Source organism: Mus caroli, unplaced genomic scaffold (genome assembly GCF_978045245.1).
Source record: "Mus caroli unplaced genomic scaffold, Mus_caroli_1 scaffold_11, whole genome shotgun sequence".
Classification (NCBI taxonomy): Eukaryota; Metazoa; Chordata; class Mammalia; order Rodentia; family Muridae; genus Mus; species Mus caroli.
The window spans coordinates 71,535,932-71,558,811 of NW_028227266.1; the positions used below are offsets into that span (position 1 = coordinate 71,535,932).

The 22,880-nt window shown below is 45.2% G+C and overlaps 1 protein-coding gene across 1 annotated transcript in view; it reads left to right on the forward strand.

Annotated features, from left to right (window-relative positions):
- The window catches only part of Prtg (protogenin), a 99,714-nt gene that overhangs the window by 66,217 nt on the left and 10,617 nt on the right, over positions 1 to 22,880 (forward strand). The window contains exons 12-15 of the mRNA XM_021172159.2: positions 15,150 to 15,245; positions 16,246 to 16,432; positions 16,665 to 16,792; positions 18,341 to 18,511. Of these exons, the coding sequence (XP_021027818.1) occupies positions 15,150 to 15,245; positions 16,246 to 16,432; positions 16,665 to 16,792; positions 18,341 to 18,511 (582 nt within the window). The remainder of the gene's footprint in view (positions 1 to 15,149; positions 15,246 to 16,245; positions 16,433 to 16,664; positions 16,793 to 18,340; positions 18,512 to 22,880) is intronic.

The following is a 22,880-nucleotide window of genomic DNA, read 5'->3' on the forward strand; positions in this document are numbered from 1 at the left end:
GGCCTTCCCCCACCCCCCAATCTTGGGGCGCCTTGGTTAGACAAGGCTGGGTAGCCAGCAAGCTTCAGGAGGTCTCCTTTCTCTGCCCCTGCCCCATGCTGGTTCCCTATGCTGGGATTGCCACCTTGCCTGCCTTTCACCTGAGAGCTGAGTATCTAGCTCAGATCCTGTGCTGACATGGCAGGCACTTACTGACTAAGCCATCTCCCCACTCCCTCATTCTTCTTTTATATAAGACAGAGTGAAATGATACAATAAAATATACAATGGTATACAATAACATAATATACAAATCAGTGAAATGAGGGCCAGGAATTGGTAAGCTTTCGATATTCATGATAAAGGTGGGGGCAGAAAATGAATGAATGGCTTTTTAGGGACCATTTGGGTAGCACAAAAATAGAGGGGGCTTATTATATGCATACTTTTACCCAGACCTTGCTTTAGTAGCCACCAGCATTGGAAGTGGAGTCATGTGCAAGAATATCCCCTGTGCTGTTATAACCCCCCAAATAAGCTGTGGTCAGGCTGGTGACATGGCTCAGTGGGTAACGGCACTTGCTGCTAAGCCTGGATACTGAGTTTCATCCTGGGATCCACTGGTAGAAGAAAACCAAGTCTTACGTTGTCCTCTCATCATGGCGCATAAACACACATGCAAATAAATAGACATGATACAATGAAATTAAAATGTAAGCTACAGTCTATCAGACAATTTGAGTGAGTGTGGACACGGAGAAGAAGGTTTTAGAAAAATATTTAATGGGGTGGGGGGATGGGTGGAAAGAGAGCTGACAGTGAAGAGCACTGCCTGTTCTTCCAGAGGATGTGGGTTCAGTTCCCAGCACCGGGCAACTCACAGCTGCCTGTAAATCCAGGTCCCTCTTCTGTCATCCATGGGTACTGCATGCATGCAGCGCAAAACATTCATGTAGGCAAAACACCCATCACATAAAAATGTTTTTAAATTGTTAAAAATATAATATAATTAAAACATTTAATGGCCTGCATAGTTCACAGTATTTAGTGAATAAAAAAAGCAGATTATAAAGTACAATTTTTAAAAACCTAAATATAGTGAATAGTAAGTGGAGTTAAAAATAGTGCTTAGAGCTGGGAAGTGGTGCCCACACGCCTTTAATCCCAGCACTTGGGAGGCAGAGGCAGGCAGATTTCTGAGTTCGAGGCCAGCCTGGTCTACAGAATGAGTTTCAGGACAGCCAGGGCTACACAGAGAAACCCTGTCTTGAAAACAAACAACCAAACAAACAAAAAACCAGAAAAAACAAAACAGTGCTTAGCTTTAGATCCTGATATCAGGAATATTTTCTTTTTTATCCGAATTGTACAAATGATCATAAGGAAAAATACTAAATTTGTGGGGAAGTGGGAGGTTCTGGGGAACAAACCCAGGGCCCCATGTCTGTTGGGTGAGCATTCCCACTGAGCTCTACTCCCAAGCCATAAGCCGTGTTTTCACAGGGCTGGAAAGATAACCCAGAAGTTAAGAACACTTGTTCTTGCGGAGGATGACCCAGGTTCTATTCCCAGCACCCACATGGCTGTTCAAAACTCTTGTGACTTCAGTACCAGGGGATCTGACCCCTACTCCTTATCTCTACAGTCCTTACCTGATACTCATAAACATACACGCACATACATATAAAAATGAAAAGGAAATAATAATGAAAATATTTTTGAATTTTTTACATTATAATTTTTGGGGCTAGAGAAAACTGCTGAGTGGTTAAGAATGCTTTCTGGCCTCCTAGAGGGCCTGGGTTCAGTTCCCAGCAACTGTATCAGACTTCTCATACTCACCAGTAACTCCACCTCCAGGATAACTCCAGATCCAGGGCATCTAGAACCCCCCTGACTTCCAAGAGCACCCATGCGGACACACACATAAGGACACACTCATACACATAAATAAACACAAAACAAATCTTTGAGTCACATTTGTGTGTGTGCATTTTACACACCCGTCTTCAGTGGACTCACTGAGAACTAATGTGTGTGAATGTGTGTGGGTGAGTGAGACTGTGTGGTCCATGTGAGGTATATGTGCATGCATGCACCCACATCAGAGGAGGATATCAGGTCTCCTGTTCTGGTATTCTTTACCTTATATCCCTTCAAGACTTGAGACAGGATCTCTCACTGAATCTGGAGCTAGCACCCAGTGATCTGCCTGTCTCCGTGTTCCACAACACTGGGGTCAGAGGAGCACAAGCCCATGTTCAGCTTTTTATGTGGGATGCAAACTCAGGTCCTTAGGCAAGTGCTCTCGCCCCTGCATTTTTGTCTTAAATTAAAAATAACCCCAGGGCCAGGAGGTGGCTAAGTGAGTAGAGGTACTTGCTATCCCAGCCTGATGACCTGGGTTTGAATCCTGGCACCCAGTGGGTAAAAGGAGAGAAGGGGTTACCAGATGTTATCTTCTCATCTCCACACATGTGCTATAGCATCTTCATCCTGACACATACAGTCACGAAATAAATAAACTTGAAAATCAGAATACACACACACACACCACTTCTGCTATCCCAAAGGGCTTCATTGTTTTCAATTATCTGAAGGATTGGTGATTTGAATAGAATTTGCATGCACCACTTATAGCGAATACAAGTTTTTGCTTTCGAGAAAGGACTCTCTTGTTAAGTGCTAACATTAAAGTCGATTTCCCAGTAGTGCCTGCAGCGAGTGTAAGTAAGTTGTAAGCCTGTGCCTGGTGACTTCTCCTGACTTCTTCTGAGGAGGCGTACGTGAGCAGTGAGGGGTTTAACTTCATGATTGATGAGGCTGCACTTTCAACAGTGCGCTTCCCACTTGGGAAGAAACCCAAGTGTGGTTTCAGGCTTTCGCCCTCCGTCTCTCCCACCCTGTACGCATGCTTTGAACCACCGAGGGCTGCATGTTGAGGGATGGTTATCAAGCCACAGATGTTTTTGCAATGCATCTGTGCCCCTCCACCCAAGTCCCTGTGGCTCGGAGAGTGATGGATGATATTTTCACGTTGCTTCACACAAGGGTCAAAATGCCATGGCGAGTCCATGACTGGGAGGTGGGGAACTGTTAGTCCTGGGAGGAAATTTATTTCATGGCTTCGGGGGAAGTTTGGCTATCATGAATAGGCTTCCTCTGCCAGTCTATAAAAATATTGTTTGTAAGGAACTGATGTGTGTGAAGCAGACAGGGCAGCTACTTAAACAAATGTGAGGTAGGTACAGTAGTGTGCGAGGCTCGCAGCCTCCTCTTGGGGTTTCGGAGCTCTCGATGAAAACACTAACATGACCAAAGAACTTTATTCCTTTGCTCTCTTAACAAACCTCACTTGTAAATTCAATAGCCTCTGATTGTCTTATTAGATATGCTAACTTACTCTCTTGTGTTAGAATTGAGATTTATTTAGAATGAACCATCCATTTAGTTTACTTGTTTCTGTTTGTTTTGTTAGGCAGGGTTTCACTCTGCAGTCCAGGCTTGCCTGGAACTCACTGTATAAACCAAGCTGGCCTCAAACTCTAGGGAGCTCTGCCTAGCTTTACCTCCCTAGTACGTGCGTTGAGGGATTGCCCGACCACATCTGCCTTCTTTTACTCTTAGCTTATTTGGGAACTTATACATGGCACAACCTCACTAGTACTGTTCAAATATAAACTGTCATAAATTTGGGGACAGTTAGACTGAGTGTTTTGCCAGCATCTATGTCTGTGACCATGTATGTGCCTCGTGCCCAGAAGCCAGAAGGGGGTGACAGATTCTTTTGGAGCCTTTTTACCCCTATCCGTAGGAAGTTAACAACCTTCCTCTTCTCTCTGTTTGATGATGGCATCGTGGAAGACTAAACTTACAAAACAGGACCTCTGGACTGCCTCTCTGTCATGCTGACCCACAGAAAAGGTGTCTCTTTAGACAAGCACATAAGATCTGAACTTAAAGGGGGGAGGGGGTGGGTTATGTCACTTTTAGGTTAGGTTTTCAGTGTGTGAGTGAGTCAGGTTCTCTTCCAGCAGGGCCCAAGCAAGGAGCTCTACTCCCTAAACTTTTGATTAATCATGCCTCGCGAATGGGATCTGACATGTAAAAGTAAAAATATATGATCCAAAGAGAAATAACATGATCGACATGTTGCATACACAGTATTAATTGAGAAAGCCTGCTGCCTCTCTCTGGGTTTCTAGCAGTCAGTCACGGCTTCGATGAGGAGGTTTTTTGTGGTAGAGATTGGCAGTAGTATATGCTTATTTTGATAGGAAGTTGATTCTAAAATGGAAAGGATTTTCCCTTCAATTATCCTGCACTCACTAAGAGAGGGGGTATTGTCACTGGCAGGGATAGAGGTGTTTGTGTTAAGGCCCTTCAGGAGGCCAAACAAAAGGACCCAAGGCTTTTCAGGTTTAGACAAATACCCTCCCTTTGGCTTACAGGAAAGCCTAGGTTGGGAACTTACACACTCCACAGCCTCACAGAATAGTTTTGTAACATTTTGGCATCTTCAGTCAAGTAAAAGTGAAGTTTGTTTACAAGTCCGACAAAGTGAAAACCATTCATGATAAACAGGCGTACAGAAAATCAGCTTGTAAGTAAAAGGGGGTGAATTTTTAATCTAAGCTTAAAGCACGATTGGCATTCTCCGCTAGAACCTGACTTTAATTCAGCACACTAGCACACTGGAACAAAAACAGCTGAGGCTCTGAATTTTTTCCCATTCTAATAAGCGTGTTGGTCATATAAGAATGGATCCTAAAAAGATCTGCTGTGTAATGATACAGACGGGAACTTAGAACCATGGTACAGGTATGTGTGAAAGATAAAGAAACCCGTTATATTTGCATAACCCCTAAAAAAATGCTTTAAAAAAAAAAGAAGCAAAAAGAACAAGAAACCCACTCCTCCAATAATGTCTCCCTAGCAAGAAAACCCCAGTCACTTGGGAAACTTGAGGCCAGCCCACTGCTGAAATGAGATTTAGGCTTTCTGTGCTATGCTTAAGTGTGGTGTCTTCACGCCCAGAGCTGCTCTCCGCCTTCCGTTCCCACCCATCCCCCTTAGCATTTTTCCTGCCTCTCTGCCTGCTGGACCAGACTTGGGTTGGCCCCAGATTCTGTGTCAGAGGCCACGACCCAGGTGTCACAGCAACCCCTACTGCCGGCCTCCTCTCTGAATAATTATATGGGGGGTATTGTTTGGGAGGGACAGGCTCCAGGGCAGTGCAGTCACCCTGGCTGGCCAGACCAAGGAGAGCTCTGGTCGGGGTTGCTGGGGAACAATGGGCCTGAGCAGGCTTGTTGCAAGACCTGGCCACACAAAAGATTAAATTAAAAGTGGACATTCGGTGGGGTGCTGGGCCTCACCCCGCAGAGCCTCTCACCTTCCTAACTCCCTTCCCGTGTCCTCTTTTAGTATCTTTACAGGAACTGACCTCAGGCCAGCAGAGTTTGAGAGTGCACTTACCTTCAGGAACATATTCTGGCTTGCCTCTCTGAGGCTCTGAAGCTGTCTTCATGGCAGCATATTGTGGCTGCTATCAGCAGGCTTTCTCTGGTGGCCCTTTGAGTAAATAAGGCAATGCATCACGTAGTGAGTTTTAAAACAGCACTGTTTTCTTACTAAACACCTTACCTGACACTCGCGTGCTTTGTTTAAATAAAAATCTCTTACAAATACAAAGCCACACACCTAAATTAATCAGACCTCAGAACTATATATTGAAGTCACCTTCTGTATGGTTAAAACAGCCATGCTAAGGCTGTGAAGTCTCACATTGGGGGTTTCACACTCTCATTATCAAACACATTTGTACACACCTAACCCAACCACCAGAAATGAAAAATCCCTGACTAAGAACTAAATAACTTAAAGCAACACATGGTGATTTTTAAAACAACACTATTTTCTTGAGGGTGCTTCATGGGGCCACTCCAGTGAGATCTGGTTTGTTAATTGAAGATTAACATCGGATGCGGCTCAAGTCTAGAGGTTACCTCCTCTTCCTTTGATGTGGGGGGAGAGGGGCCACTTTTCCCACCGCCTGGGAGTTTTCCATAGAAAAATGGCAATTCAAACTCTGCACCTTAGATATAAATTTGAGAGGCTGCTCCGCTCCTGTGAGGTTTTTTTCATGGTCTTGACCTCAGGTTTTCCCCTAATTTTATCAAACCCTGACCTCTGGCTCTGGTCCGGCTCTCCTGGAAGATCCCGGGGCCTCGTGAACAAGCAGCCACCGCAGGAAACAAAGGCTGGCTTCATAACCCTGGCTTATCTGTGTCTTTGGTCCACAGCCCAGGGCTTCGTAAATAATTGTTTTCTGGTGTGGGTTTTCCAGGATGCAAGCCAAAGGATTGTTGGCCTTACTGCACTGTGCCGTTTGAGCTCCATGCCTGTCAGGACTGTCACCGTCTTTGTCCATCGCTGCCGAGCACTTGGTGGCGTTTGGGAGAAATACAGAGTGAAAACTTCTTACTAAGTCAGCCTGTTACATGTAGTAGGTTTACGTAAAGTGCAAAAGCAGACCCAGGGGTCAGAACACACACAACTGGAGCTGTTAAAAACTGTTTATTGGATGGCTAGCCGTGGGGGGGTAGGGGGGTGCACATTTTTCATCCCAGCAATCAGGAGGCGAGGGCAGGGGGATCTCTGTGAGCTCGAGGCCAGCTTAGTCTACAAAGAGAGTTCCAGGACAGCCAGGGCAACCCAGAGAAATACTTTCTTTTAAAACAAACAAACAAACAAAAAAGGAACAAACAAAAGGTCATTTTTTTTATTTTGTTTTTTCTCTTGAGACAAGGTATCAATTGTGTGGCCTAGCCTGGCCTGGTCCCTGTCCTCAGTGCATGGCTCAAATGTTTTCTCCTTTTTTGGTATGGGTGGGAGGGGGCTCGAGACAGGGTTTCTCTGTGTAGCCCTGGCTGTCCTGGAACTCACTCTGTAGACCAGACTGACCTCGAACTCAGAAATTTGCCTGCCTCTGCCTCCTGTGTGCTGAGATTAAAGGCGTGCACCACCACGCCCGGCTAAATGTTTTCTCCTTAAAGTATTTTACTCCTTACTATTTTGCTAGTTAGGTGTTTGTGTGTTTGTTTCGACTCGACACAAGCCAGAGTCATCTGAGAGGAGAAGGCCCTGTTGCTGCTGCTTTACGATTTTTCTGTTTTCTCTTTTTGGTTGGTGATTGATATGGAAGGGCACAGCCCACTGTGGGAGGTGCCATGCCTAGGCAGGCCTGTCTTGATAGCATCAGAAAGCAAGCCTTGGGGAGCAAACCTCCTCCCCATCTTGGCATCAGTTCCTGCCTTGAGTTCCTTTTATGATGGCCTGACTATCAGCTGTAACCTGAAGTAAGCCCTTTCCTCCCTGGGTGGCTTTTGATCCGTGTTTTATCACAACAACAGAAAGCAACCTAACATGCTATTTTAGTTTCTGACTTCTGTTGCTTTTCCAGGATGTATTTGATCGCCTTAAAGGATTATACTAATGTCACTTTTATTCAGAGGGGATGACCCCTTTCAGAGATAACCTAATCTAAAACCAGGAGAGAGAGAGAGAAGGGGGTTCATCCCTGAAATCACTCCATGTGTAAGAAGCCCATTCCTGGGGTTTCTGGGTTCTCCTCACTTGAACACTCTTGGTCATTTTGTTATCTGACCTTTCAGATGTGGTCGTTGGCCACTGGGTTTATAAAATGGTCCAAAGCCTAGAGGTTGAAAGTCAGCAGCCCTTTGCCACTCAGACCCTCTTCCATTTGTATTGGTTACCCTGGGGTAACCCCAGGTTACCTCTTGCTGCCTCTCAGTGCTTCTTCTCAACAAGCCCATTTAGCCAGCTGCCTTGTGTGTATTTACAGTAGTTTGCAGTGCCCAGCCTGGCTGCTCTCCACTCTCCCCAATCTGTCCCCAGCCTGACCGTTGTATGTGACCACCTCACACGTAACCCCGCTGCTGCAAACTTGGCCTCATGATTGCTGGTCCATACCCATCTCCTGGCCTGGACCTCTGCTTCCCAGGGCTTCCAAGGGCAGCTTCTCAAATACCACCTCTATGATGCCTGCTTACTCTGAATTAGAACTGATCGTTCCCACTTGTGAATACTGTCCAAGCTTTCACACACCACTTTGCCTCAGTTAGACCCTTCTTGCACGGCACCTATTTTTACTGTTGTCACAATTCCTTATTAGCTGGTGTTCTAACCTTGCAGACAGTTCCAATGAGGAAACAATGACTCTCATAGCCACAGAGTCATTATAGCCTGAAACCTGAATCCCCTGTGCCCAAGCTGTTGCTCTCTCCCACATGTTTGTTGCTTAGCAGCAAGCACAAGTCTCAGGTGTTTTTCTGAATACTTTACAGTTTATATCCTTTAATTCCCTACTTTATAGGTGATGCCATGAACCAAATTTAAATAGGCGTATTCTAGAGTCTCCTGGACTCCTCTGTGTGTGTGTGTGTGTGATATGTGTATATACACACATGTACAGGTGACTGCAAAGACAAAAAAAAGTAAGGAAGGGAGAGAGAGAGAGAGAGAGAGAGAGAGAGAGAGAGAGAGAGAGAGAGAGAGAGAGAGAGAGAGAGAGAGAGAGAGAGAGGAGGGATTGGATCCCTGGAGCTGGAGTTACAGGTGATTGTGAACTGCCAATGTGGGTGTTGGGTACAAAACTCAGGTTCTCTGAAAGAACAGCAATCTCTCTGGCCCTCAGCCTTTCTTTCTACTGCTTGGCAGTTAATCCAGACTGTGGTTTGGTGAAATTTACTCAGCAACTGACTTTAGTTGGACCTTCTTTCACTGACCTGTTAAAATCTGTTGATGTCCGAGTCCCTCCCATTCCAGTACAGAGCATACGTCACTCCCCTGGTCGACTCTCGATCACACATGCCATCTAGTGGTACAATGAGAAAATTGCAGGGTTTTCTAGTAAAACTGGAGGAAGGCAAGCATTTTAGTTGTTGTGACCCTCAGGGACACGCTGCAGTGAAAAATGACCGTGTGATACCCGCATCTTCAACAGATAATGTAAGATCTTTCATAAAGATACAGTTGTGGTTCCAGAGAGACAGTTCAGCAGCTAGGACTCACACTGCATGCTTTACCATCATGTAACTCCAGCTCTAAGAGAGCTAACATCCACTGATGGCTTCCAAGGATCCCTGCACACATCTGCTCGTACTCATACTCAGACACAGGAATAAAAATAAAATAAAAATTAACGAGGAAAAGAGATGCGGTTGGCCCTCCTTATTGTTAAGTCTTATATGCCGTTAAGGTGGAACTGTCTCCGCTGAGTACGGCTTATGACGATTTTGGCATTGCAGAAACCAGCAATTTATTGGCCTCTGTTTTTCTTGTTCTAACTTGAGTGTAATAACTAAGTCTAAAATCTGGACATAGCTAACAGATTGGATTAATCTTGGGGTCCATCTGCTTGCTGTTTCTAGGGCTAGCCCTCAAGCGCTTCCATATTTCACTCTTAGGAAATACTTTACTGTTCTTTCTTTAGTTGGGAAGACATTTATTTTATTTATCATTATTTATTTATTTAGTTAGTTAGTTAGTTTTCCGAGAAAGGGTTTCTCTGTATAGCCCTGGCTGTCCTGGAACTCACTTTGTAGACCAGGCTGGCCTCGAACTTAGAAATCCACCTGCCTCTGCCTCTGCCTCTGCCTCTGCCTCTGCCTCTGCCTCTGCCTCTGCCTCTGCCTCTGCCTCTGCCTCTGCCTCTGCCTCTGCCTCTGCCTCTGCCTCTGCCTCTGCCTCTGCCTCTGCCTCTGCCTCTGCCTCTGCCTCTGCCTCTGCCTCTGCCTCTGCCTCCCAAGTGCTGGGATTAAAGGCATGCGCCACCACGTCTTGACTAGGAAGACATTTATTGACTTGTTTTCCAAAGTGTTTATTATCTTTGGGGCTGTTAAATGAGAGCTCCCATGATTCATTTGGGAGTCTCGGGAAGGCCACACGCTCTTCCTGATACCCTTCACTCTTAGCTGCATGTCAGACACACAGCTGGGAGCCCTTACCTGCAGGCCAGGGAATGGTAATGAGGACAGTGAGCTGAGCTCAACTGGAGGACTTGCTCACCGCTAATTTCCTGGTGGGCTCTAGGCCTGCTTTATATAAACAGCTGTCTTCAATCTTTAAACACCTCAAAAAGTGATTTGTTATGAACCGAGCTGAGGCTTTGTGCTCCCCCCCCCCCTTTCAGTTTGCAGTGCAGGGGCCACCTTCTCTCTTTCTCGAAGCTTCTGTCACCTAGCAGCAATTGCAGGCTTGTATGTTTATCAATTCCCAGGGCTGTGCAGAGTGCCTAAAAGGCTATTCACTTAATACACTTATAATGTCCCCTTGTATCTCCATCTTCCAAGTGGAAATAAATAAGGCTTAGAAATAGAGGAACTTGCCTAGATCTATATAACTAGTAACTCATATAGAATGTTTGTGGATATTTTGTTTCAGTTTGGTCATGGTCTCACTATCCATATTTCACCTCACTATCCTGGCTGGCATGGAATGTGCCTTGTAGAGCGGGCTCTCCAGCTCACAGAGGTCTGTTTGCCTCTGCCTCCTGAGAGCTGGGATTGGAAGTGTGCACCACTACATCTAGCAGAACGTTGGTTTTTATTAGTATCTCCTCTGGTGTATTCAGCATAAAAGCAGAGGCTGGCAGGATGGCTCAGTGGTTAAAGCATCTGCCGTGAAGACTGACACCCTGAGTTTGATGCCCAGAACCCACGTGATAGAAGAGACTCATCTCCTGTCTGTTCACCATGGCATGTGTGCACCTATACATATGTACATATGTATACAGAATAAAACATAAAATGCAACAAAAATGTCTTAAGGAAAAGCAAGGGCTGGAGAAGAGCCATTGAAGAGAGCCTGCTGTTCTTCCAGGGAGCTCCTGTTTGGTTCCAAGTACCCATGTCGGGAGGTTCACAAATGCTGATGACAACAGTTCTCAGGGATCTGACACCCACTTCCAGCCTCTAACGGCACCTGACATACACATACAGAAACACACACATGTGCATAGATAAAAAGACATAGTAAAGGGTCAAAGTAAAAGCAAGATTGTTTTTTTAACCCTCAAGTCTGAGACAACCCCTGACTTTTGACAGGTATTCTGTCACTGTCTACCTGACACCCAGGAGCTCTTGGTCAGCCAGCCAGGCCCCTGGTCCTCACTTTGCCCTCCTGTGACTAATAGTCTAAATAGATGAGCTTGTGGAGAGAGTGAAACAGGAAGGAAGGTAGTCAAAATCAAGGCCCAGAGCCAACAGAGGAAAGACACGGGATTCTACCTCAGCAGCAGGCCAGGACCCTGTGCTTAGAGCTTGACTCCTTAGAAAAGATGAAGCAAATTCGTTTGGCTAGGCCACTGTGGCTAGACCACAGTCACCCTCCTGCAAGCTGGTACCTCAGTGTTGAACCATTATTAACCAAAATGTTTAGGGGGCCAGTAACATGGCTCAAAGCATAAAGGGGCTTTCCATCCAAACCTGGAGAGCAGACCTTGAGCAGAATCTCCATGACGGTAGAAGGACAGCACTAATTCCACAAAGTTGTTCTCTGGCCTCTACCTGTACTCTCTGGTGCATGTAGGTACACATACACATGCTCATACACACACACACACACACACACACTTTTTTTTAAATTAAAAACATTTAGAATTAAATTTATATTAAATTATTTGCGTTTTTCACCCCGACCCATTATTTTTATACATTTCCAATTTTTGAAGCAGATTTAAAAAAGATATTTAATTTTATTTTTATGTACCTCTGTGTGTGTATGTCTGCCATGTGTATGTATGCATGTACCTGTGGAGGCTATAAGAGGGAGTCAGATTCCATAGAGGTGGAGAACTTTTTGTTTTTCTTTTTTTTTTTAAAGATTTATTTATTTATTTATTTATTTATTATGTGTGTGCACTGTAGCTGTCTTCAGACACTCCAGAAGAGGGCATCAGATTTTTGTTATAGATGGTTGTGAGCCACCATGTGGTTGCTGGGATTTGAACTCGGGACCTTTGAAGAGCAGTCGGTGCTCTTACCCGCTGAGCCATCTCATCAGCCCCATGTTTTTGTTTCTGAGAAAGGGTTTCTCTGTGTAGCCTTGGCTGTCCAGGAACTTGCTTTGTAAGGTCAGACTGACCTTGAATTTAGAGATCCTCTGGGGCTAAAGGTGTGCACCACCACGCCCAGCAGACCTGGTGTTATATAGCACTGCTTATGAGCCACCTTTATGTGGGTGCTAGGAAATGAACGTCTCTGAAGAGCAGAAAGCTTGCTTAACCATTGAGTCATCTCTCTAGAGCCCTCTGAAGCAAATGCTTTTGTACCATTAGGGTGACTCATGCCTGTAATCTCAACTCTTTGGAAGACGGAGGCTAAGATGGTGAGTTCAAGGCCATCCTGACCAACATAGGGAGACTCTCCTCCATAACTCAAAATAAAATTAAAGAAATAAAAAGATGTGCTTGGTGTGTTCTTTCTGTGCCCCCCCTCCCCCTCTTCCTGCGTTCCCGAGAAAGCCCACCCTGTCCTGTGGCTGCTTTCTTCACTCGGCTGTTTCCCCTCAAATCACCTTGCCTAAGTTTACTGAGTGTCATAAACCAAGCCCTCTGTATGCGGCCATACTTAACTCCAGCAGGGCTGTGTGTGGGTCTGTGTGAGTCTCTGTGTGTGGAGGCAGAGGCTGTCTTCCTCTGTTGCTTTTCACTTTGTGTTTTGAGGCTGGGCCTCTCGCTGAAGCAGGAATTCACGGACTGGATAGACTGGCCTCAGGGATCTTGTCTTTGCCTTCCCAGCATTGGGGTTACCGGACTGTGCCATGCGACTCCGTTGGTAAAGTGTTTACCATGCAATCGTGATGGCCTGAATTGGGATCCCTAGCACCCACAAGGAAGCCGGGAGTGGGCTCCTGCCACTCACTGACCAGCCATCCTAGCCGAATCAGTAAGCTCTAGGTCCGTGAGACACACTCCCTCAGAAAATAACGTGGGGAAGTTAAGTCCAGATGACACCCCGTGTTGACTTTTGGCCACATAACTCAGCGCAGACACTTAGCTGTGTACATCGCCTGCACACTTGTGTTCAAGTACACACACAGCAACCATCCCAGAGAAATGAGCGCTTCACAAATTCTCACAGCCCCCGAGTCAGTGTTCTGTAAGAATGGCTGTACCATGTGGACCTCTGAGACAGGTTTGCCTCATCTTTCCTTTTCTGGGTCTACTCCATCCTGAGTGTGGCAGTCTGCGATCAGCAGATGTTCCCAGAGACCCAGCATTGCATGCTCAATTCGTGAGAGCCTCTGCAGGTGAAACCTGGAATTCAGTTGATTGATGGGTTCAACAATAGGCAGAAAGAAAGAAGAATATATATTCTAATTAAATAGTCACTAACCTGAATCCAAACCTTTGAGTTTTGGTGCTGAGTGCTGGAAATTATTTGGGTCATGAAATCTAAGTGTTCTGTGTTTTCTCATAAGGACTTTATACAATAGTTGCTTGATAACTGGAAGTTTTGGGGTGTGTATGTGTGTTCTATTTTGAAATAGTTTGTAACAGACACTTTTTAAATGAAGGAACATGTATGCGTTTGCCTAATAATTCTCAGTTGTATTTATGAAAACCCAGAAGCCTTGTGCTTTACCATAGATTCGCAGTCTTATTGTAAGAGGGGACTAGAGGGCACCTACGTGGGAGTTGTTTGTTTTAAAGGAGATTCTTTTTGCATCTTTTGGTTATTTGATTGGGTATTTTTGTTGTGATTTTATTTTTGTTTTCTTTTGTTGTTTTCTGGTTTTTTGGAGACAAGGTCTTTCTGTAGTTTCAGCTTTCCTAGAACTTCCAATGTAGAGCAGGCTGGCCTTGAACTTACAGAGATGTTTTCTTTTTTGAGGCGATGCTTTCTGTCCTGAGGATCATAGGGATTGAATTCAAGTAGTCAAGCTTGGCAGCAAGCTCCTTACCCATTAAACCTTCTTGCTTGCCCCCAGGGTGTCTTTTAAAATGTATTTTAATATAATGTGTATTCATCAGTTTCTAAATTATAAAATATATGTATCAGTAGATATGTAAAATCTTAAAAATTACGTCTGAATTTCAGAAATGTGTTTCTTATTCAAGTTTTAAGTGCTTGAATTCACTAGGGAGTCATTTTGAAGATTTATTTTTTAAATATATGTATATGTGTGTGCTCTAGAATAACTGTGAATTTTTCAACTATCCTCTATCTTAAGCAAATGTGTTTCATTTGCTTAAGGAAAAATGACAATTATTCATGTACATTGAAAAAACTGCATGGGATGGGTTTCATTTTAATGTTGTGATAGCTGCCCAACACCAGTAGAGGGTGCCCCAGCTCACCTCTCTTGAATTATATTTGGAAAATGAAGGTTTCTTGGAGGAGACTCATTTAGAAACACTTAGAGGTTCTACAGAAGGGCATTTGTTCTAATTTGTTCTAACTCTGAGGGAAGAAATGCTTCTCTCGTGTATAATAAAATCTCCTCATCAAAACTTACCTGCATAAAATAACTTTTGGGGACCCATGATGGAGGAGAAACTGAGGCAGGACAGAATAGAACTCCAAGCCAGCCTGGACTGTGTGGGGAATTAATCTAACCTGGGGTACATAATGAATGCAAATAAATAAGGCTGATGAGATGTCTCAGCAGGTAGAGTGGCTTGTCACCAAGCCTGATAAAATGGATTTCCAGAACCCCGAGTAGCAGGAGAGACCCTGACTCTCAAAGTTGTCCAAGTGTGTGTGTGTGTGTGTGTGTGTGTATGGAAACATGCCCACACATGGACATACGAACATACAGAATGAAGAAATGAAATGCAATTTAAATTTTTTAAAGGAAAATAAAGATAAAAAACTTTAGTGTAAATTTGGTTACTTGAAGAGGAGTGTTTGTGGTAGTTTGAAATTGGGTTGAAGGCATTAACTTTAAGGATAATTAGTCCCAGTGTCCCTGTCACTGCAGATAGTCCGCAGGAAGAGCTTTGGGATGGGGAAAGAAGGGCTCATTGTTCTGAGCACTGCCCCGCCTTTGAGGGGTGTGCATCCCAAACCTGCACTTCTGCTGAGCTTTCTGCTCACAGCCAGAGGGCTGCTCTGAATTACTGCTGATGGTTTCCATTCTAGACCCCAGAAGAAAATACCACGTGAGGCTCCTGGCTTACAATAACATGGAAGACGGCTACCAGGCCGACCAGACCGTCAGCACTCCCGGATGCGTGTGTGAGTGACAGCCTTTTTGTTGTGGCTCACACAGACCTACCCACCCACCCACCAACCAACCCCTTCTTTGAAATTCAGTTTCCCTACTACTTGAGGACTGGGTTGGGGGGGGGGGGGGCGGCAAATTCTTTATATCCTTTAAGCTGCTGGGCCTGTCTCGAATGAGTGGAGACTCAGTAAAAGTGGGGTGTTTAAATTCTAAGTACTTTCTGCTTACAAGCAGGAGTATGCTAGACATTAACAGGAAACCACATGGGTTACCTGCACATTGAATCCCATTTGTCTGCCTTTCCCCTGACGCCCGTGTTTCTAATGGCATCTGTATGTTGCACTTATAGCTCTGGCTTTCTCTGCCTTTGACTAACTGGCACCTTGCTTTGCAGTCTGGTTTGTTGTTGTTACTGGGGATTTTTTTGGGGGGTGGGCTGGTAGCTTTTTCTTTTTCTTTTTCTTTTTTCTTATTCTTTTTTTTTTTTTTTTTTTTTTTGATTATTTTATTTTTTGAGACCAGGTCTCACTGTGTGGCCCTGGCTGTCCTGGAACTTGTTATGAAGACTAGGCTGGCCTTGAACTCAAAGATCCACCTGCCTCAGCCTTCTGCAATTAAAGGCATCTGCCACCACACAGGACTGTTTTTGTTTTGTTTTTCAAGACAGGCTCTTGCTGTGTAGCTCTGGCTTTTCTGGAACTCACTATGTAGACCAGGCTGGCCTCAAACTCAGAGATCTTCATGCCTCTGCCATCCCAGTGGTGGGATTAAAGCCCTGTGCTACCATGACTATCTAGAGATATTGTTTTTCAATAATCAGGTAAACATTTGGTCTCTTAGGCTACTCACACAGGAGTTTGTTAATTTGAGTGAGTTGGGGATGGACCACTAAGAGACTGGTGGGAGAAAGCCCTCAGATCCGCCTACAGTAGAGTCCTCTCCTTTTCTGTTCCGCTGATCTTATCTGCAGAAATAATCCTCACAGTAAATTCATGATGCATTTCTCAATAGCCGTCCGTGATCGCATGGTCCCTCCACCACCGCCACCCCACCATCTCTACGCGAAGGCTAATACCTCCTCTTCCATCTTCCTGCATTGGAGGAGGCCTGCGTTCACCACCGCCCAAGTCATTAACTACACCATCCGCTGTAACCCTGTTGGCCTGCAGAATGCCTCTCTGGTTCTCTACCTGCAAACGTACGTAGCTCATCTTTGTGGGGTTTTCCTTCAAGGCTGTGGCTGCTCGTGCTTCTTACTGACCTGGGCTCGGTGTGGGCTTCAGCTGAGAACACTCATTTCAAAGCTGATAATCTAATCCATTCCCATTGTCCATTCAGTTCTGAAAACTGTACTTCCTTCACGTGACTTGATGCAGCGACTATTGGAAATATGTTACTGGTGTTAATAACCGCCTTAATCTTCACCACAGATCAGAAACCCACATGCTGGTTCAAGGACTAGAACCAAACACCAAGTATGAATTTGCTGTCCGACTGCATGTGGATCAGCTATCCAGTCCCTGGAGTCCCGTGGTCTACCATACTACATTGCCAGAAGGTAGAAACTGCTGCTGCCCTGTGGAGTGCATCCCTTACATTTTATAACTTGTTTTCGTGGTGGTGGTGTGTGTTTGTTTGTTTTTCTTTCAAGATTTATTTTTTTATTTTATGTGAGTACACCATCGCTGTCTTCAGACACCAGAAAAGGGCATTGGGTCCCATTACAGGAGGTTAGAGCCATTTGCCACTCTGAGAGCAGCATGTCCTAAAGGCTGATCAGCTGACATGTGCTATTTGTTTCCTACATCTTCAAGTTTTCCCACTCTATTTAAGGCTTTTGTTTTTCCCCCCTTCTAAGAAAATTAAAAGTGTGAGCTTTAAGTTCTGTCCCTTCGGGGTCTCTTCTTTAATTTTTTTTCTTCAGTTAGTCATGATGCCCAACCCTCAGCCCCAGCCCCAGCCCCAGCCCCAGCCCCAGCCCCAGCCCCAGCCCCAGCCCCAGCCCCAGCCCCAGCCCCAGCCCCAGCCCCAGCCCCAGCCTCAGCCTCAGCTCGCTGAAAATGGGAGAAGCTTGGTTAAGCTCTTAGGAACTTGCCTCACAGCCCCTTCCCTACACGCGGCGCTGCGTCCAGTTCTGTGCACGGATAGCTGGCTGTGCACCAGCTCTGATTCCCATGGCTCTACTGTCCCCGGATCTGCTGTGCTTTTGACAGTTTCCCATAAAAGCACAGTGCCAAACTCCTCTCTTTATACTCTGAGCCCTTGTTAAACACAGGGTCAGCGGATGTTCTGGGCTCTCACTGATGTTCACTGGCAAACGCTAGTATTAGGGTCTGTTCAGTAAACACAGTGATTTCTGGTGTATTAGGAACTTAAGGCTTTAGTCTCAGGAGCATGGGCTTCGAGCCTTCTGGGTCAGGTTCTAAGCATTTTAGTAGGAGCTACAGTGTAGGGTCGGTACCTATGGGAACTTCCCCTGGAGAACAAATGAAACAATAAACTCTACTCCCTCAGCTTCCCTCTCTGTGCCAGGAAGTGCTTCTGTGGCCTCTCGCATGCTGGGCTAGTATCTTATGCCATAAGCCATTCTAATTGGTAGCTTAACAGTTATATTTCAAAAGTCCTAAAAGTCCTATCCTTTAGAGCAAGTACACACCCATCTAGAGTCCACCCCCTTTATGATTTTTTTTATATTTTTATTACATATTTTCCTCAATTACATTTCCAATGCTATCCCAAAAGTCCCCCATACCCTCCCCCGCTTTATGATTTTTTTAAAAGTGTTTTAAACCAGAAAGTGAAGATAAGATTGGAGATCTATCTCAATGGTTAGAGCACTTGGTGATTGCCCGGCACGCACAAAGCCTCAGCCTCTATCCCAGCACCACATAAACCTGATAGAATGATGTATGCCTGATCCCAGCTCATGGGAGGTAGAAGCAGAAGTGTCAAGTATTGAAGGCCCGTCTCAGCTATTTCCTTTCATTTCAGTGCACCTCAAAAATGCCGTAGTTTCTGGTTGTTCAGACTCTTCCATCAGGCAGCACTTGGGTGATTGTAGTCCCTCTAATCCTACTCATCCACCATCACCCTTCTGTTCCTACAGCACCCACAGGCCCCCCGGTAGGGGTAAAGGTGACCCTGATAGAAGACGACACTGCCCTTGTTTCCTGGAAACCCCCAGATGGCCCAGAGACAGTGGTGACACGCTACACCATCTTGTATGCTTCCAGGAAGGCCTGGATTGCGGGAGAGTGGCAGGTTCTTCACCGAGAAGGTGAGTGTGATGAGCGGTTACTAAGGATGATAACAGTAGGTGATAACTAGTGGCACAGGGGAGACCAAGGGAGCTGATAAGGAGCCCACACTGGACTTACGTCCCTATGTGGAAAGTGATACATTGTTATTGAGTTTTTAGTTTTGTTCAAAGAGCATTGTCAATGTGTCAATCCGATCCCTGTTACTTAATTACTTCGTTTGTTGTCTGTGTATGAGTGCAGACATGTCACAGACATGTCAGTGCACATGCTGAGGGCAGAGGATGGCTCTCAGGAGATGGTTCTTGCCTTCCACGTTGTCTTCGAGATAGCTGACCCAAGAGCTTCCAGTCCTGTTTGCACCTCCCATCTCTCTCTCTGTAGGAGTGCTGGGGTTACAGATGCTACAGCCACGTGCCACCTTTGGCATAGGTCCCAGGTTGTCAGGGTTGCTCAGTAAACCCCTTTGCTGCCGAGCCATCTTGCTGGGCCCAGGCTGGTTTTTTTTTTTTTTTTTTCTTTTAGTTACAGAGAAAACTCGATTAAGGCTTAAGAACACTGTTTTAAGATTTTTAAACATTAGTCTGTTTTTAGCTAAGGAGTACTAAATTACCAAAGTCTTAATATTCTTGCCGAATGCTTTTAACATTCTGTTCTTAAGTCTCCCATCTGGACACGTTCCATACGGCAGTTTAGATGGGGAGTCTAAAGTGTTATTTCGGCATGCCCTTAATTCACACATGCTGGAGAAGGAATGTTTGCCTAGCAGTTATGAGTTTAAGGCCTCAGGGGTGGTAATCTACATCTGTAATCCTGGCACTTTTGAGATGAGAAAGAAAATTCCAATCTTGTGACTAGCCCAAGCCTAACTCATATGGGGGAAGGGGGGAGGAAGCAAAAATTTAGGGATTTTAATATTTTTTTCTCTTTTAAAAATATTTATTTGGTTTGATTTGGTTTGGTTTTTCGAGACAGGGTTTCTCTCTATAGCCTTGGCTGTCCTGGAACTCACTCTGAAGACCAAGCTAGCCCAAAATACATGTTAAATGTGGGCCTGTGCAGTTCCTCACATAGGCCAGAAGAGGGCATCAGATCTCTTAGAAATGGAGTTTTTGAGGCTGCCACATGGGTGCTGGGAAAGGAACCCAGGTCCTCTGCAAAAGCAGCCAGTGCTCCTAACTGCTGAGCCTTCTCTCCGGCCTTGTTAGCAGAAGTTGTGGTGGTTGGAGATCCATGGTTTCTGTTGTAACCGGCCCAGCCCTAATCAGACTTTATCACACTTGGTGGCAAGCATCTTTAACCTCCTTGCCGTTTTTTTTCAGGCCCTCGCATATGTTTCATATTAGATTTTATTTTACCTTTATTTCTATCTGTGTCTCTGCCACATGAGTGCAGAGCTTGCAGAGGCCAGAGCAGGATGCTGGGTCCCCTGGAACTGAAGTAGCCAGCAACTGTGGGCTGTCTGACATGGCTGCTGGAAGCTGAGCTTGGGTCCCCTAGAAGAGCAGCATTTTTAACTGATGAGCCATCTCTCTGCCCCCTACCACAATTCTGTTCCCATCTCTCCTTTCCAAGATGGTTTATTGACACAACACTTGACCAAATGACAAATCTGATTTAATGAGGTGCCATGAATATTAATAAGGAGTCCCTAGAGAACGTGGTTTTAAATTGTTTCTTCTTACCTTCCTAAAAGGAAACAAGAATTTCCTCTGCCTGGTTTCAGGAGTTTAGGAAGGAGCTCAGAAATTACCATCTTCCTTCATTTCTGGCTCCCTGGAGACTGGGGCGGTAATTGTAGACTTCCGCATCTGTGCGAGCAAACCGTCCTAACTCTGTAATTGTGTGCAGGAAAGCACTACCTGTGTGCCTCTGGGTGAGATTTTCAGAAACATTCTTGTGAGAAGCTCTTGTCCTGTGTTAAATGCAGAGCGCTCTCTTCTGACTCGATGCCCTGGCTCAGAACGAGCAAGTAAACACTGTAAGAAACAGCAATAAAGCCCTGGTTTTGAGAGAGAAAATATGAAGGAATCAGCTTACCTACAATTACTTAAAAAGCAAGGAACGCAGCTTGGGATGGAGAAGGACTTAAAACGGAAAGCTGTCTTTTGTATCTGAACACAGCAACGTTAGGTCTGTAGGAGCATCAAAATACAAAACAAAACAAAACAAAAAAACCAAAACCACAGGGAAATAAGGATGTTGTCATGCCTGATAATATTTATTTCTTTGTTTTTTTCCAAGATAGATTTTCTCTGTGTATCTCTAGCTGTCCTGGAACTAGCTTTGTAGACCAGGCTGGCCTTGAACTCAGATCTGCCAAGCAGATAATCTTTAATATGTTCAAACTTGTACATATTTATGTTCATATTTAATACCAAATAGACCAAGAATTTAAATTTTTTTGAGAACCGAGATACTTGCGATGGTGGGCTGGCAAGATGGACCATCAGGTCAAGGAACTTGCCACTAAAGATGACCACGAGAACCCACAGGGTAGAAGGAAAGAACCGTCCTCAAACTGACCTCTGACTCCCACGCACACGCCTCATGTGCTCGTGGGGAAAGAATGCTACACTGTTTTCTGTGTGTGTGTGTGTGTGTGTGTGTGTAAAACTGAAATCATTTTTAATGTGTATATGTATACTGCGGATTCACTCACAAAATGTAACTGAATTGAGCTGGGGGTAGAGCTCAGCTAGTGGGCTGCTTGCTGGCATGAATCCCCAGGTTCAATCCTCAGCACTGAGTTAAACTGGTTGTGGTCATGCGTGACTGTACCTCAGCACTTGAGATGTGGAGGCAAGAGGCTCCGGAGCTCAAGGTCAGCCCTGCCTACATGTACATCTGTATGAGGTGTCAGACCTTGGAGTTACAGACAGCTTTGAGTTACCACGTGGTTGCTGGAAATCAAACCCTGGACCTCTGGAAGAGCATTCAGTGCTCCTAACCAATGTTCTCTGGGCCAACGAAACATTTTTTTAATTAAATGAAAATTTTGCTCCTGTTAGTGATCTAAGTTTTGCCAAGCATTTTGAAAAATTAAATGTATTTAATGACAGAATGGGAACTTTATTTTTATCTCCACTTATGAAGAAATTGGACTGGTCCTCCGGCTAATTTTAACTTGTCACAGCACATCTTTGTTTTGTAATGTGTCTGCCTACATCTAAGGTACACAGTACAGACTCTCCCTGCTTCTAAATTGGGCTTCTTGGTGTGTTTATTTAGCAGTTGCGTTACTCAAGTAACTCACACTCTCTTCAGGCCAACTTGAAACCAGAGAACATGAAAACAAGTCCTGATGGGGCTTGTGGCACTGCCGCAGGTGGCTGGGCCGGTTCCCACCGAGTGACCTGCAGAGTGGCCTCTGTATCAGGGTCTCACCTGTAGGATTGCCCATACATCCCTTGTTTAGTGTGGTACACCCTAGTAAGTGCTCTGGGAAAGCCAGCCCTGACTTTGCTGTTGACTGCAGCAAACCCTTGTGAGCTTTCTGAAGCGGCTGTAGGTCCCTCCGCATCAGGAAAAAAGGAGAACACTCCCTCCCCACACCGGCAAAGCTAAGTGTCCCTGTGCACTGCACAGTGCTATGACAGCTTGATGGTTGACTTTCTTAAAGGGTGATACTTCAAATGCTGAAAGAAACAGCAAGGTCCAAAAGGAAGTGTCAGTGTCCATCACAGAGAAATCACCCACAGATGCCAAACATCTGTGAATCCAAATAATGATTACCTTTGGAGAAAAACAGATCTCAGGCAGATAAGCCCAGATATCTTTTTATTTTTTTTTTTTAAAGATTTATTTATTTATTATATGTAAGTACACTGTAGCTGTCTTCAGACACTCCAGAAGAGGGCCCCAGATCTCGTTACGGATGGTTGTGAGCCACCATGTGGTTGCTGGGATTTGAACTCTGGACCTTCGGAAGAGCAGTCGGGTGCTCTTACCCGCTGAGCCATCTCACCAGCCCGGATATCTTTTTAAAACATTTTTATTTATTTGTGCGGGGTGGAGGGAGTGGGCAGGAGGGGTTGTGGATGCCACAGTGGAAATCAGAGGACAACCTGTGGGAGTTAGTTCTCCTTCCACCATGTGGGTCCCAGAGAGCAAAGGCAGCCTATCTTATCAGCCTTGGTAGCAAGTGTCCCTAGCTGCTGAGCAGCTTGCTGGCCTGGGCCTGGTCACCCTGCAGATTAACCTGGGTTGAGGAAGTGGCTCAGTGGGTAAGACACTGGCCACCAAGCCTGAAGACCTGAGTTCAGCGCCTCTAAACCACATGGCAGAAGAAGGGAAGCTACTGCCAACTGCCCTCTGGTCTCCATACCCATGCCAGCGGGAGCACAGCCGCACACATGCAGTGAGTGCTCTACAGCAATATAATTAAAC